The sequence below is a fragment of the Micromys minutus genome, assembly GCF_963924665.1.
Source record: "Micromys minutus genome assembly, chromosome: 20".
Taxonomy (NCBI): Eukaryota; Metazoa; Chordata; class Mammalia; order Rodentia; family Muridae; genus Micromys; species Micromys minutus.
The window spans coordinates 27432345-27446192 of NC_137955.1; the positions used below are offsets into that span (position 1 = coordinate 27432345).

Consider the following 13848-nt stretch of genomic DNA (forward strand, 5'->3'; position numbering starts at 1 on the left):
AATATCAACATCCAGTAATTCTAGGGAGTGACTCTCCAGGACCAGCACAAGATGTTCTGACACTCGACTGGTCTCTTTTCTGTGGACTCTGCTCACAATCTCATGGCTCAGTGCAACCTGCTCAGAAAACATTAGAAGTGCAGTAAAGCAAGGTAGAGCCCTTCTGGGCATTTCCATCTTGTCCCATATCTACCCCTCTGCAATGAAGCCTCTCATCTGTTTGGATTTCTGAGACACTGACTTCTACATTTACTGGTGGGTGGGCTTACTGTTTCTTAAATGGAAAAAAAAAAATGTCTTGTGTAGTTTCCATTTTTTGTCAGTCATGTTTCTGGGTCTTGAGAGGCAGATTTCTTCCATTTTCCTACCTATTGGAGCTGGTGAGTTGTTTATATTCTTAGAAATTCCTCTCACTCTTAAGGAGATTCCATGAATCTCCTACCTATCTCATGAGTCAGTCTTCTTTACCATTCTTTTTTATTTCTCAGCATTTCAAATGAGAACCAAGTCATGCAATTTGCAGGAAAGTGGATGCAACTGGGGGTAATCGCAATAAGCAGATTAGAACAATTGCAGAAAGACAATATTGTATGTTTCTGTTTTTATTGTTTGTGGTTCTTAGATTTTATGAAATCATGTATGCAGAAAACATGATGGTAGCATGCTCACATTTTACACACACACACACACACACACACACACACACACACACACACACGGCTTGAAAAAGTAAGTTAGGAAATAAGAAAGTACCTCTGGGTCAGACATCATCATTATTTCCAAGCTCAACTTAGTTGGAAATGTCACAAATATTCATGAATATCAGTATTACCCACACTTCCATTATGATTTTCAAATACATTCCTCAAACCCAGAACTCCCTCTGAAAACCATTATGAATATTCACCATTATGAATATTCACCATGCATTTGGTTTTATGTGGAGGTCCTTATTCCACTTGGACTTGAGCTTTGTACAAGTTGATAAAAATGGATCGATTTGCCTTCTTCTACATGCTGACTGCCAGTTGAACCAGCACCATTTATTGAAAATGCTCTCTTTTTTTCCCTTTGAATGGTTTTAGTTCCTTTGTCAAAGATCAAGTAACCATAGGTGTGTGGGTTCATTTCTGGGTCTTTAATTCTGTTGGCTTTTTAAAGCAGTCTGCAGCAATTAAAACTTGAATACAAGTCACTACTGGGCAGGGGAGAAGTTGAACTCGATCAAGTTTTCTTTTTGAGTAAACTTCAAACTTCATCTGGAAAGAGTGGGAAGAACTTGTAACAGAAGTCATACTTGTTCTGAGTCACGTGGTGAAGGTTGGAGAAATAAATTGCTGATTGCACCATTGGAGGCAAAGATGAGACTTTTCAATCAAGGGCAGAGGAACTCAGGAGTTGGGGTGGAACTTGATGTATTTTGATGAGGAAAAAGTAAAATCCTGAAGGGTCTTTTTAATAGAAATAGGTCACAGAGTATCATTGGGCAAAAAGGGAAATGAGCCAGACAGAGCTTATGGCCGTTAGAAAACCATAAGAAAGAAGAAGAGCCAAAGATGAGAAGTCCAGATAGGCTGAAGCATGTGACTACAAAGTCTGAATGGGCTGACGGAATCCACGACTTTAGAAAGATTTTGTATTTGGCGTTCTTAGTCTTGGATGATGTCTAAATGAATGATGTTGCTAGTTGGTGTTCTGCCTTAGTGATCTTACCTGCGGCAGCTAAGAATTTTCAAGAAGAAGGCTGGATTTCGGTCCACAACTTTGGTCAAGTCATTAGATGGCAGAGTCAAAAGCACACTTCTGAACAAATGGATTGCACTGCAAGCTAAGAACCAGAAAGAGTGAGACACTGGAGGTAGCATACAGTCTTCTTTGATACCCTATTCCCACTGACCTAACGATTTTATCCAGGGTCCCATCATATAAATATTCACAGTAACTTTCAATATGACTGCCCTAGAAATGGGGACCTTGGGAGAAAGCCTGTCCACATTCAGACTTAGCATGTTCTTGAAAATATGTGGGGAGGATTATCAGGAGAATAGTGTATAGAGTTGAAGAAGTTAATCCACAAAGCCAGAATTCAGTATCTCAGCCGTGACCTAGGTGGGACTCAAAAACACACAAGAGTGTTTTGACTTCTTGTTTAAGAAACAGATCTTTATTCCAGTTTTCTAGGGAATGGGAGCCAGAGGAGATTTTTTTTTTTTTTTTTGGTCTTCATAAAACATCTGGTTGCTCTTAAAAGAAAAAAGAAAAAAGGGAAAACAATGAAGAAGAGAGAGAGGAGTAAAAGGTATGTGAGTGAGTGTATGTGGTATGTGTGTGTGTGTGTGTGTGTGTGTGTGGAGAAAGAGAGAGAAAGATAGATAGATAAATAGATAGATAGATAGAGAATGAGAATTAAAAAATATATACATAAAGAGTTCAGCTCAAAGTGTTTTTTAATGACCCCATAAATGCACATCTGGCAGGCTATGGTGCCTACTAAATTTAATCTATTTTGGCTCAGGATGTGAACTTGCTGTCTGCTGCACATGATAGGAATTGAGACTTAGTGATTCCATTCCCTGTCTTCCTTACCATGACATGCAATGTCACAACTTCTACATCATGGCTATGCTACATGGCAAGGAGAGCTTAAGGTTGCAAGCAGAATCAGAGATGTTAGTCAGCTCCAGACATGATCTCTGATGACAAGGGTGACAGGCGCTTTTCTTGAAAAGGCAGATGAGGGGAAAAGAGAGTCAGAGAAACATCACATGGGTAAGAGTCAACCAGCCCTTGCTGCCTTTGAAGACCGAGAAGAAGAGCTGGGAACTAGAGAATTCCAGGAGCTTGAAGCTGAAAGAGGATAGAAAATAAAACTTTAAGACGTCCAGAAAGGAATGCAGCTCCTTAATTTCAGCCCAGTGATTTCTGTTTTGGATCTCCAGAACGTAGGGCCATAAATCTGTGTTGCTTTGAGATGACATGTTTGTAAATTTGCACTAGCAAAAAGCAGGAAGCAGTGTCCCTTCGAAAGTCTCAGTAGCTGTGTTTCCCAGTGTGAAGTCCTTTGGACTGTCCATCTCAGGCCTTGCATTTTGGGCTCCTGGGGATGGTATGGCTGTTCTAACCCAATGCAAGATCACCTAGTATCCAGACGTCTTGTCAAGGCATGTAATTGGCTGTCAGCCAAAGAGATCTACATATAGGAGGCCAAATTCCTTCTGTATGGAGTCAGGGGGTCTGTTTTAACCCAGAGGTAAAGAATTTTGGCTGGGTTATCCTGGAAAATTCTCAAGATTCCTGGCAACTCCTGCTTTGTGGCATTCTGTCACACACACACACACACACACACACACACACACACACTGGTAAACTGCATATGCTCAAGGCCTGCCCTGTTTGGGCTGAAATCTTTCTCCATGTTGTTCACGTGCTGCTGGTGGAGGCGAACTGAGAGAGATGGTTTGGAAAAGAAGAAAGCAGGCACTGACCTGCGGCCACAGAAGGCCTCCCAGGCATTTGATCCACTTACCCCATCCTGCAGAAGAAAAGACTTGTCCAGGGTCAAGATAGCAGATTAGCTTGGATCACTTCCTGTGTGATTTGGCAAAGAAAAATTGCTTATTAGTTTTCAGTGGAAATCTTAGCCTGCTCTGCAAGAAGAGCCCAGTGGTTGCTAGTGGGTGGTGCAAGTGACAGAATAGGGTACACTGAGGGTCTGGGAGGATGCTGAGTAGGGTCCCCTCTGGCCCATAACTCATTATTTGTGAATACACTTCATCCTGTGTAGAAGAGATTTTGTGTGTTTGTGTGTGTGTGTGTGGGGGGGGGGGGGGATAGGAGCCTCTGATTGGCTCTTACTCTTGTGTCTTCCTGGCCAGCTGTCTGGGGTCTTCCCTATTTGGCCCGCATGCCCCGGCTCTGAGCCCGGTGGGAGGAGCTTGAGGGAGGAGGGCGTCCCCAAGGAAAATGTGTTAGCTGGCTGGAGGCCTGGCGGGTGGGGAAACGGAGGGGTGGGCTGTGCCCCTTGGCTCTGACCCAGTCCACGCTCTGGCCTGCAGAAAGCAGAAACTGTCAGCTCATTCACTCCCGTTTCAGGAGAGGGATAAAAGTTCTCTGGTCCTGTCGGCTTCAAAAAGCCACTAGAGCTCCTGGGCAGCTCGCTGGCCGCTCCCTTCCCACGTCTGGACCATGCTCCGCTGCGTCTTCCTGCCCGGCCACAGGCGAGGACTCGCTATCCGCAGCTGAGATTTAAAACTTTCTTGACTTTTCTTCTCCCCGCCAACTGAACCATGCCATGCGCTCAGGAGAACTGGCTGGCAAAGCTCTGGCTGGTGGCCCAGCTGCTTAACTTTGGAGCTTTTTGCCACGGGAGACAAACTCAGCCCTGGCCGGTTCGCTTCCCAGACCCGAAGCAAGGTTAGTGGCTTTTCTTTATTTGCTTTTCACACAGTGGGGTAGGACAGTGGAACTTGGTTTGTCCCCTTCCCCCACCAGGCAGGGCTGAGCTCCTAAGTCTTCTGGCCTGTCTAAGGAAAACTGTGCTGTGTGCTTAGGCTTAATTTTCTTCTGTCGGAGGGCTTAAGAACATTTCTCTGCCCACTGGAGGGTAAGACCCTGCTTGGGAACACCCAAGAGTGCGCTCCCCCCTCTGTCCCCTCCCTCCTGCACCCCGCCCTCTGCTTTCAGCTTCACCCTTTGCAGATTGGGACATGGAAAATTATTTTTATTAAAGAGACCCAGCTGGTCACAGGCACGCACGGCAATGTGTAATTTTAAACTCCGGGTCTGGAAGGTAGAAATTTTATTCCGGCCTCCTGCTGAGCACACTTGGCTGTGTTTTTGTTTCCTGGAAAGATTTAGGGTTTTGGTTTTTTTTTTTTTTTTTTTTTTTAATCAAATGACATCCCTATTAAGGAGAAATTTACCTCCTGGTGACTCGGCGGTTGTCTATCCTGCTTTGTAGACTTTTCTCTGTCTAAATTTAGTGACCCATGCGTGTGTTCTGAAAGAAAGCACTGCTAGACCGTGAAGATAGTTTATAATTGTATTTCCTCCTCCTGTCATCATCATCATCATCATCATCATCAATAATGTCCAGGGCAAGATGGTGCTGTTGCTTTTGTTTGTTTTAAACTTAACTTAGAAGAGTTTCAATTCAGAAACTCAGAAAGGACTACAACTCTGTGGTGTTGTCTGAGCAGAAGGGTGGGAGTGGGAGAACTGTTGGGATGGGGTGTGTCTGAGCACAGGGATGGCCTGTCAGCCCCTCCCACTACTGACAATGCCCTTCTGGGGTTCCAGTACTATGGTTACCCTGCCTAGTTTACAAATGGGAAAACTAGAACTTGGGGACCTTATGAGATTAATTATGAAACCAGGTATCCTTCTTACAATCATGTAGCCATAGCATGATAGCAAAAGCAAGGATAACACACACACACATTCACACAGGCACACACACACACACACACACACAAACACACACTTGTGCACACACACATGCACACACGGGTGCACACATACACACACACACACACACTCAGACATGCACTTGTCCGTGTTTAAGGGATTGCTAGGCAGTGTGTTTTGCCCACGTTGCAAAGTGAAATACAGCTGAAGCATTCCTTTGCCATGGCCTAGAGAGCGACCAGATGCAAATCCCTCTCTCCCTCTGCTTTACTTGGAAGCCAGAGTGGGCAAACACTGAGGTTAGATGTCAATCAGCCAGCACTTGCTTGTGTAAACGTTCCAGATACAATCTCAAGCCCCCAAGTTTAAAATAGCAGCTTTTGTTGTTCTTTGAAAAAACAGTGCCTTTGTGAAAGGACCCTTTCTGGGGCAGCACAAACATAGCTGCCAGCACTTGCCAGGGCCTGCGGAGATGATTTCCTTCAAAGACACATTCTCCTGGGTGAGCTTTCCGGCTCTGCTTGCTTCGCATATTTGTAAGGGAAAACTCGTCTTGGTGTGGAGCAGACACTGCAGGCCTGTCTTGTTGCTCAGGAAAGTGGGCTATGATTTTTTTCCCCCTGGTGACCTTTGGGGATAGGCTGAGAGTATTTGATATTCAAAAGTAGCTTTAAAGTTCACTAAGCTTATTAATCATGCAGATGTATTTAGATTTAAAAATGCTTTCCATCTTTAAAAGCATCAATCTTTTCCTCAACCTTTATTGATGCATTTACAAGTAGTTCATTCTTTAAGCTAAAAAGACATTTTTGTTACTTTCCATTAGAACAAAGGGGAAGGGGAGGGGAGGGGAAGGGAGAAGAGAAGAGCTAGAGAGGAGGGGGAAAAGAGGAGGGGGAGAAGAGGGGAGAGAAGAGAAAAGGGGAGAAGAGAGAAGAGTAGAAAGAGAAGAGGATGAGGAGAGCTAGAGAGAAGACATTCTAAAGCTTTCTGAGAGTAAACTTGGGTTTGACCCCAAGGGGACCTTCCATTTTTGCTCTGACGGGAGCTTTGGATTGCACCTCAAATTCTAAATTTTCAGAGTTGGAAATTCAGACACCATCCTGATTCATCCTTATTTTCACAAATCAGGTGCATTTACACGTACGTGTTGAACACTTCTGAAATTCTACCAAGCCAGGAGTTTGAAGGGAGTTGTGGAACAGCTTATAGTTGGAAAGCAGTCTACACACTAGTTAACCTTGAGTGTTCTTTCTAGCTCTCAGGATTGCACAGAATCATGACTTTAGTTCAGGCCTGGGCTCTGTAGTTCAATCCTAGAGCACCTGCTTAGTTAGCATGTGCAAGACACTGGGCTCCAGCATCACAAAGACATACGCAAATACAGGTTTTGGTACCCAGAAAGAGTATGATGACAATTCTAATTCTTTCCTGGACAGACGGAACTAATTCTGCAGAGCTCTTTTCCCACATCAGTCAGTTGGTGTAAGGATGTGTTGTAACTTCTCCAGCGTTTCTTGATTTACAACCCAATATCAACACAGTAAGACACTTGCTTTCACATATAACATGCTTTCCCTCCCCACAGCCAACAAGGGCTCCAGATATGGTTTTCTTGGTACAGATACTTCCTGATATGTGATGTGGTCAAAAGTTGTCTAAAATACCCCTTAACACACCCAACTTACACCACATCACAGCTTGGCATAGCCATACATTTGTAGAGCACCACGGGTGGTCACCCTTGGGATTGTGTGGCTGACTGACTTCTTGACTTCACTCCTGCTGCCAAGATCCATAAAAGTAGTGCACCTGATATCTCACATCCAAGAAAAGAACAAGTTCAAAGTTAATTGCTTTTGTAACACAGAGTTTAGAGTGTCAATCTCGGTGATGTTGTGACATCTGCAGGTTGAGTACTTTATCTCATGGTGGAGTTGGGCTTTGAGCACATATAGACTTATAGAAGCTCATGGAGAAAATTTATTATAGTTCATTCATGCTATGCGGGAACAAATCTACAAGAAGGAAATTCCTCCAGTGTTCTTATTGTAGGAAATTATTTACAATCACGTCACCTTGTGAGGTTTATAATAAGTTATCTGGTCAGTACACACATTATTAAGGGGTTATTAAGCAAAGCGAGCCTCCTATGGTGTAGTGTACAATTTTGAGAGGACCTATGGAAGGATGTGGATTTCTGTAATAAAATAGTTGCACAGCGAGGACAACCCGTGGATAATTATGCAAACAAGCCACGATTATAGCACTTTACCAGCTTTAAAATAAAGAGTCTGAGAAACTCAACTACTATTAATGGGAATAATTGAGAATAAAAATAGATGTGGCACACTGAGATTGGAGTTATGCAGGAAAGATAAGCATGCTTGGCAAGCAGAGAAGATGCCGTAAGTCATCGTTAGTCTCCAAATCAATATATGGATTGAATCTAAACCTCGTGGGAAACAGGTGAGCATTCTCACATCATTCAGTTTTCTTCCTAAGCTGAAGGCAAATGACCACTTGGTGTTCTGCCTTTTCAAAATGCAGTGCACCCACGGGGTGCCTTGGAGCCTCGCAGAAAGTCATGAAGGCCCCCCTCCCTCACTCCTCTACCCCCTGTACACTTCAAGTAATTGAAGCTTGTGGTTTAGGTTTTCAAATCTAATTTTAACCAAGGCTTATCATTTGTTTCCACAAATCCCTATGTAGGCTGTGGTATAGTTCTATTCTCTCAGCCCCCTGCCCTTCCCCCAGTCTTAATGATACCAAGTGTATGTTTAGTTGTCGGTAGTAGACCTCCCCACCCCCCAGAAGCGTGGACAGAACTTAGAAGTGAGCTCTGAGCTCAGATTTCACAGGTGTAAATTTAAACTTCTCTTTTTTTGTCTTAGGTGAAAGAAGCCAAAAAAAAAAAAAAAAAAAAAACAAAAACAAAAAACAAACAAACAAACAAACAAAAAAAAAAAACGGTGTTATTTCTTTTCTGTTTCTTTCACAAAGTATCTGAGCTGGCTGACATGTACAGCAAAGAGGTTTATCTGACTCACAGCAGCTTCTTTGGTTGGGCCAGACCTCATCAATTAAGGTTTCCTAAGGAACCTCAGTGATCTTCAGGTCTCTTCCTCCCCAGTTTTAGGGCCACACCAGCAACTTTACATAGAGACTGGAGGTTGAACTTGGGTCATCCTGTACTCAATTCTGAACTACCTCCTAGTGCCTCTCCCCCAGAGACCTTGCTTTGAGAGACATGGTCAGAATCTTTATAGTGACTGTGTCTATGCACCAATGCCAGATGACAGTTACAGCCAGCTGAATTCGACCTTTATTTTACTTTTTGCCCATGCTGTTCCCCCAGTGCCCTGGCCTTTGCTGAAGTAACAAGTTATGAGCAATGGGTGGAATTAGCTGTATCTATTCCAGCCCACCTGACTACTCTGCTCTGAACTCTGATATGAATGTGGAAGGGCAGGAAGGTGCCAATCCTGGATTGGTCCAGACATTTAAAGTGTGTGTGAGGGCAAGTCGGTCATACTCTTCAGTTTATAGACCACTGCACTAGCATCGTTAATTTGTTGACAACATTTTTTTCTCTTTTCTTTTTCTTTCTTTCTTCATTTTGGTCATCATTCCCCATGGAAAACCCTTCAAATGAATTCCATATGTTTAGTTTTAATTTGCATATGTTTTGGGAAACTTAAAATGTGTGTGTGTGTGTGTGTGTGTATTCCATTAATACCAGTAGCCCCGTGTGAACTTTTCTTGTTTCTTACTTTTCATTAAACATTGTTTATAAGATTTGTCCCTATGTGGTGGTTTGTGCTTAGATGTCACAGTTTGAACGGGCCTGGACATTTCACACTGAACAAGTTAGGACTCTTTGTTACTTCCTGAAAGTGGACAGTCTGTGCTCTGCCTCATATTTCACTGAAGCCTGAGAAGAATGAATCAAGAAAATTAGGTTTGAAGGGGTTTGTGAGGAACCTCTTTGTTGACTCCCATCAAGTCTTGTTCCTTCAGGGACCTTGACTGTGGGTATTCACCAACTCAATGGTGACAGACAGCCTGTGATGTTGTGGTTCTGCTTCTGAAAGTATCAGGGGGAATATCATATAATATAATGAAGAAAAGACAGTTCTGAAAGCAAGGAAGGGGCTGAGCCTTCAGAGGAAGGATATGAACTTCAGTTGTCGGGGGATGGGAGGAGAATAGAGGAGAGTTAGACCATCTGTCTTTTCTTTTGAGGCAGGGTCTCACTGTGTAATTCAGAACTGTCTCAAGTTCTCTGTATTCTAGTCCAGCCTCTGCAGGGCCACCATACCTAGTGCTTTGAATTTCACTCTTGGATCTTAAACCATAATTGAGATTCTGATGGAATGCACAAGACGTTATAACTGTGAGAATAATATGAACATTGTAAAAAATGCTAGAAAGTTTCAGGTTGAATCTTCCATTGGTCCTCTCCCCTTCCCTTTTCTTCCCGCCCTTCCCCTCTCTTCCTCTCCCCTCCACAATTTCCTGTTTCCCATTTCTTTGTTTTCTCCATCTCCTCTCTTTCTTCCCCTCATTCCTCTGCAAAAGATCAAACTTGGAATCATTGAAGTGAGCTTTCTGGTGCATTGCAGGACCAACTGTCCCCCTTTGAACCCTCTACATCCTGGTACTTTGATGTTCTCAAATAATAATGGATCTAATTAGTAGAGAGTTGTCATTCTGCTTTGTACACTAAGTAAAGCAAACCATCAATGATCCAGTAACATGCATCTCCAGAGTGGCACTTTTCATTGTCTGAGCCTCAGATCCAAGTGCATGGTTTCCTCTTCATTTTTATGAAGTCTACTTTAATCCCACATCCATGTAAGTATCCTGCTACATCACAGGCCACCCTGATACTGTCATATGTGTGATGTTTATTTATAATTTTCTTGGTGACCTGACATACATAGCAGGGAGTCCTTAAGGACTTTGTCACTGTGAGGATCTGTAGTTTACATCAGTGAATCCTACCCTCGCAATGTCCTATTGGACATGCTGATCCGGCTTCTTTCCTAAGAATATTCCTCTTGAATTAAAGCACATCTTAAGTTGACTGTGATAGAGTGGCTGACATCCAGAGTTCTATTGTAGGTCAGCTCAGACTGCCACACACACTGAGGACAGATACCACGCACATGTTAGATGCTCAGAGAATTTTATGTTGACAGTATTAGTGCTGTGGGAGCTGTCTCTAAGTCGTGGTTTTGCAAGCAGCAAGCCGCAATCTCAGCCCCAAGTGGGAGTGGGTATTCCTTGATTATGCTCAGCCTGGGTCCCTGAGTTTTCTTTTGTTTCCTTTTCTTTCAGAACATTTTATCAAGTCCCTGCCAGAATACCACATAGTGAATCCAGTCCAAGTAGACGCCGGCGGCCATTTTCTGTCCTTTGGCCTGAACCACCCTGTCACGAGCAGCAGGAAGAAGAGAGCTGCAGGTGGTTCCAGGGACCAGGTGTACTACCGAATTTCACACGAAGAAAAAGACCTGATTTTCAATCTGACGGTCAACTGGGAATTTCTTTCCAACGGCTATGTTGTGGAAAGGAGATATGGGAACCTTTCCCATGTTAAGATGGTGGCTTCCTCAGGCCAGCCCTGCCATCTCAGGGGCACAGTTCTGCAGCAGGGCACCACAATTGGGATCGGGACAGCAGCTCTCAGTGCCTGCCAAGGACTGGTGAGTATCTGGTCCTTCATCTCCCTCTTCTGCCCCATGCCTTGTGAGCCCTGTAGTACCAGATTCCCAGGAGACTGGACACATGCTAATTGAGCCCTGTGGTGGGGGCAGCCCTGGCTTCCAGAGGAGTTGGGAGAAAGTAGATGTTGGTAAAATTCAACCAATTATGAAGGGCAGAGAAGAAAGGTAGTGGGGGCAGAGGTTCTGAGGAGGCAGAGAGAACAGCTTGGAACAAAACTGGTAGAATAAACCTGGGTTTGAGTTGGTCTTTAGTCTCTCAGGAAGCCCTAGGGTTACCTGCTTGCTTGACACCCTATCTTACCTTGAATTAGAAAACTGACTCTGAATAAGCAAGAATGCTACTAATACTGTGACTGCAGCTGTTGGGATGTAACAGCTGAGTATAGAGACTTGGTCATCAGACTCCCTGGAGGACCAGAACTGTCAGTAACTTTTGTTTTTACTTGAAAAATGGAGGCAATGAGAAAAAAAAAAAAAAAAAAAAAAAAAAAAAAAAGGACGCAGGGATTGGAGCCAATGCATCAATATGTTGTTTTAATAAAGTTTTATTGAAATAAACTATACCCAGCTGCTTACGTTAGGTCTGTGGCCACTTTTAAACTACACAGCAGAAGTGAGCAGTTGGAATAGGGGTCCTTTGGCTCTGAAAGCTGACTGTACTGTCTGGCTTTCATGGAAAAGTCCTCTGACTGCAGTTATAGAGAATTCTAAGAATTAATAAGAATTAATAAAAATTATTATACAGCTAAATCTTAGAAGAACGTTTAATAAATAACTATATTCCATGTTGTGTAGCTCCCCCTCATATTCTTTTAACATTACCAAAAGGCATGATTTGTGAAGTGCCTTGTGTAAAGTTCTTTTTTTTTTTTTTTTTTTTTGAGTGAACATGTGAGGAAGCTTGGAAGTGCTTGGGTTTCTTGTACCCGTTAATGTAAGCATTATTATACAATGCATCTCAAAATGTATTTGTTTTTCAGAATCTGAGCCCATGTTTACACATCGTTGGTGCTGTGGGGTTACATAGTAGAGCACTGGCCTGGCATGCTTGAAGCCCTGGGTTCAGTCTCTAATACTGGTAGACAGATTCAAGAAAGTAAAAGATTCATTCCTTTAACCCCTTACTTCTAGCTGCAACCATGGTGACTGCCAAACCAGCTTCTGCATGAGAAATGGCTTAGGAATCCTGCTGAGGTTTACAGAGGTTCCCCTCAGTCTGAGTGAAGGGGTGACAGCACTCACAGTATAAGCCTACTTGTTTATATGCAAATGGTTGTGAGACTTCCTGTGGAGACTTAGGTTGTTGCTAGACTCTTCCTCCTCCTCCTCCTCCTCCTCCTCCTCCTCCTCTTCTTCTTCTTCTTCTCCTTTTCCTTCTCCCTCTCCCTCTCCTCTCCCTCTCCCTCTCCGTCTCCTTCTCCTACTTCTTTTTCTCCTCCTTCTCCTTCTCCTCCTTCTCCTCCTCCTTCTCCTTTTCCTCCTTCTCCTTCTCCTCCTTCTCCTTCTCCTCTCCTTCTCCTTCTCCTTCTCCTCCTCCTTCTTCTCCTCCTCCTCCTCCTCCTCCTTCTTCTTCTTCTTCCTATTCTTCCTCTCCTCCTCCTTCTTCTTTTCCTTCTTCTCCCTCCACTTCCTCCTTTTCTCATCTACAAATTGGAGACAGTGGTAAAACAGGCTCACAGGAAGGGTGACACACTGTGGTGACCTGTTATTTCATGAAGATTCTTCTAAAAAGAGGCTGTCTCAGAGGCTTGAGGGTTTTTGTAGCTTCAAGGTTTGCCAAATAATCTCACCTGGACATTCCCACTCTCAAAGAAAGTACTTGTTCTGTTTTTCCATTTCTACCCCTTCACTGAGAATTTTTGTTCTGCATAATTTATTCATCCCTGTCTGCACACTCTGGCCAACCAATATATCAAGTGACTATTACATCACAGATTTCCCTATTTAAAATGCACCACTCACCTGCTTTCTGGGATTCATGGTCATGGAAATCTGAAAACCCTGGTCTGGAGCATTTGTTCTTAGCTTTGGGTCAATGTTAGGATCACCCAAGAGCTCTCACGCTATGGGGGACAAGGTCACATGTCTTTGTGTGCTGACAAAATATTAATGAAGTAGATAAACTGTGTCTGTTGCCTGGCATTTTCTGTCTGAGGTGATGCGGTTTGATGGATCTGATAATGGAGCTCCTGTCTACAAAAGACAGGCTTTTGTAAAGCTTCCCAGGGTTGTCAGGATGTTTTACCGAGAGAATGGGTCTTAATTAGCAATACTGGCCAGCAGTAAAATAGCTGTTCTCCCCTGAGTATTCTAACCTGCAGCCTGGGGCAGGAATGGCTGCTCTAAGTGTCCCTACTTTCAAACCATGGTTTTCAAGGGAAATTGCCTATTGAGCCTTGTTACTTACTGCCGTGGGATCAAAATGCTAGGACCTTTTCAACTTCCAAGTGTTCAAGGCACAGTAAATAAGTACCACCTCATGGGCATTTTCAGAATAAGATTTCAGGTTCATCCTAAATACAGGAGGCCAACGGAATAGTCACGATGACAAAACTTTTATCTTTAGAGCCAAATCATTTACATAGTTTTATCAGAAATACTCTAATTGTACTCTTTTGGAGATTCTCATATATAACCTACCAATTAACGTGTGACTATTATGAAAAGATACCAAAAGCCAACTAAATATTTCCCTTTGGTAAACACTCCA

The 13848-nt window shown here is 43.3% G+C and overlaps 1 protein-coding gene across 1 annotated transcript in view; it reads left to right on the forward strand.

Moving 5' to 3' along the window:
* Positions 1 to 4286: 4286 nt before the first annotated feature.
* Positions 4287 to 13848, forward strand: part of ADAMTS12 (ADAM metallopeptidase with thrombospondin type 1 motif 12) — a gene marked incomplete at its 5' end in the record, with an annotated part of 277109 nt that continues 267547 nt past the window's right edge. The window contains 2 exon segments of the mRNA XM_080933901.1: positions 4287 to 4413; positions 10750 to 11117. Of these exon segments, the coding sequence (XP_080790027.1) occupies positions 4287 to 4413; positions 10750 to 11117 (495 nt within the window).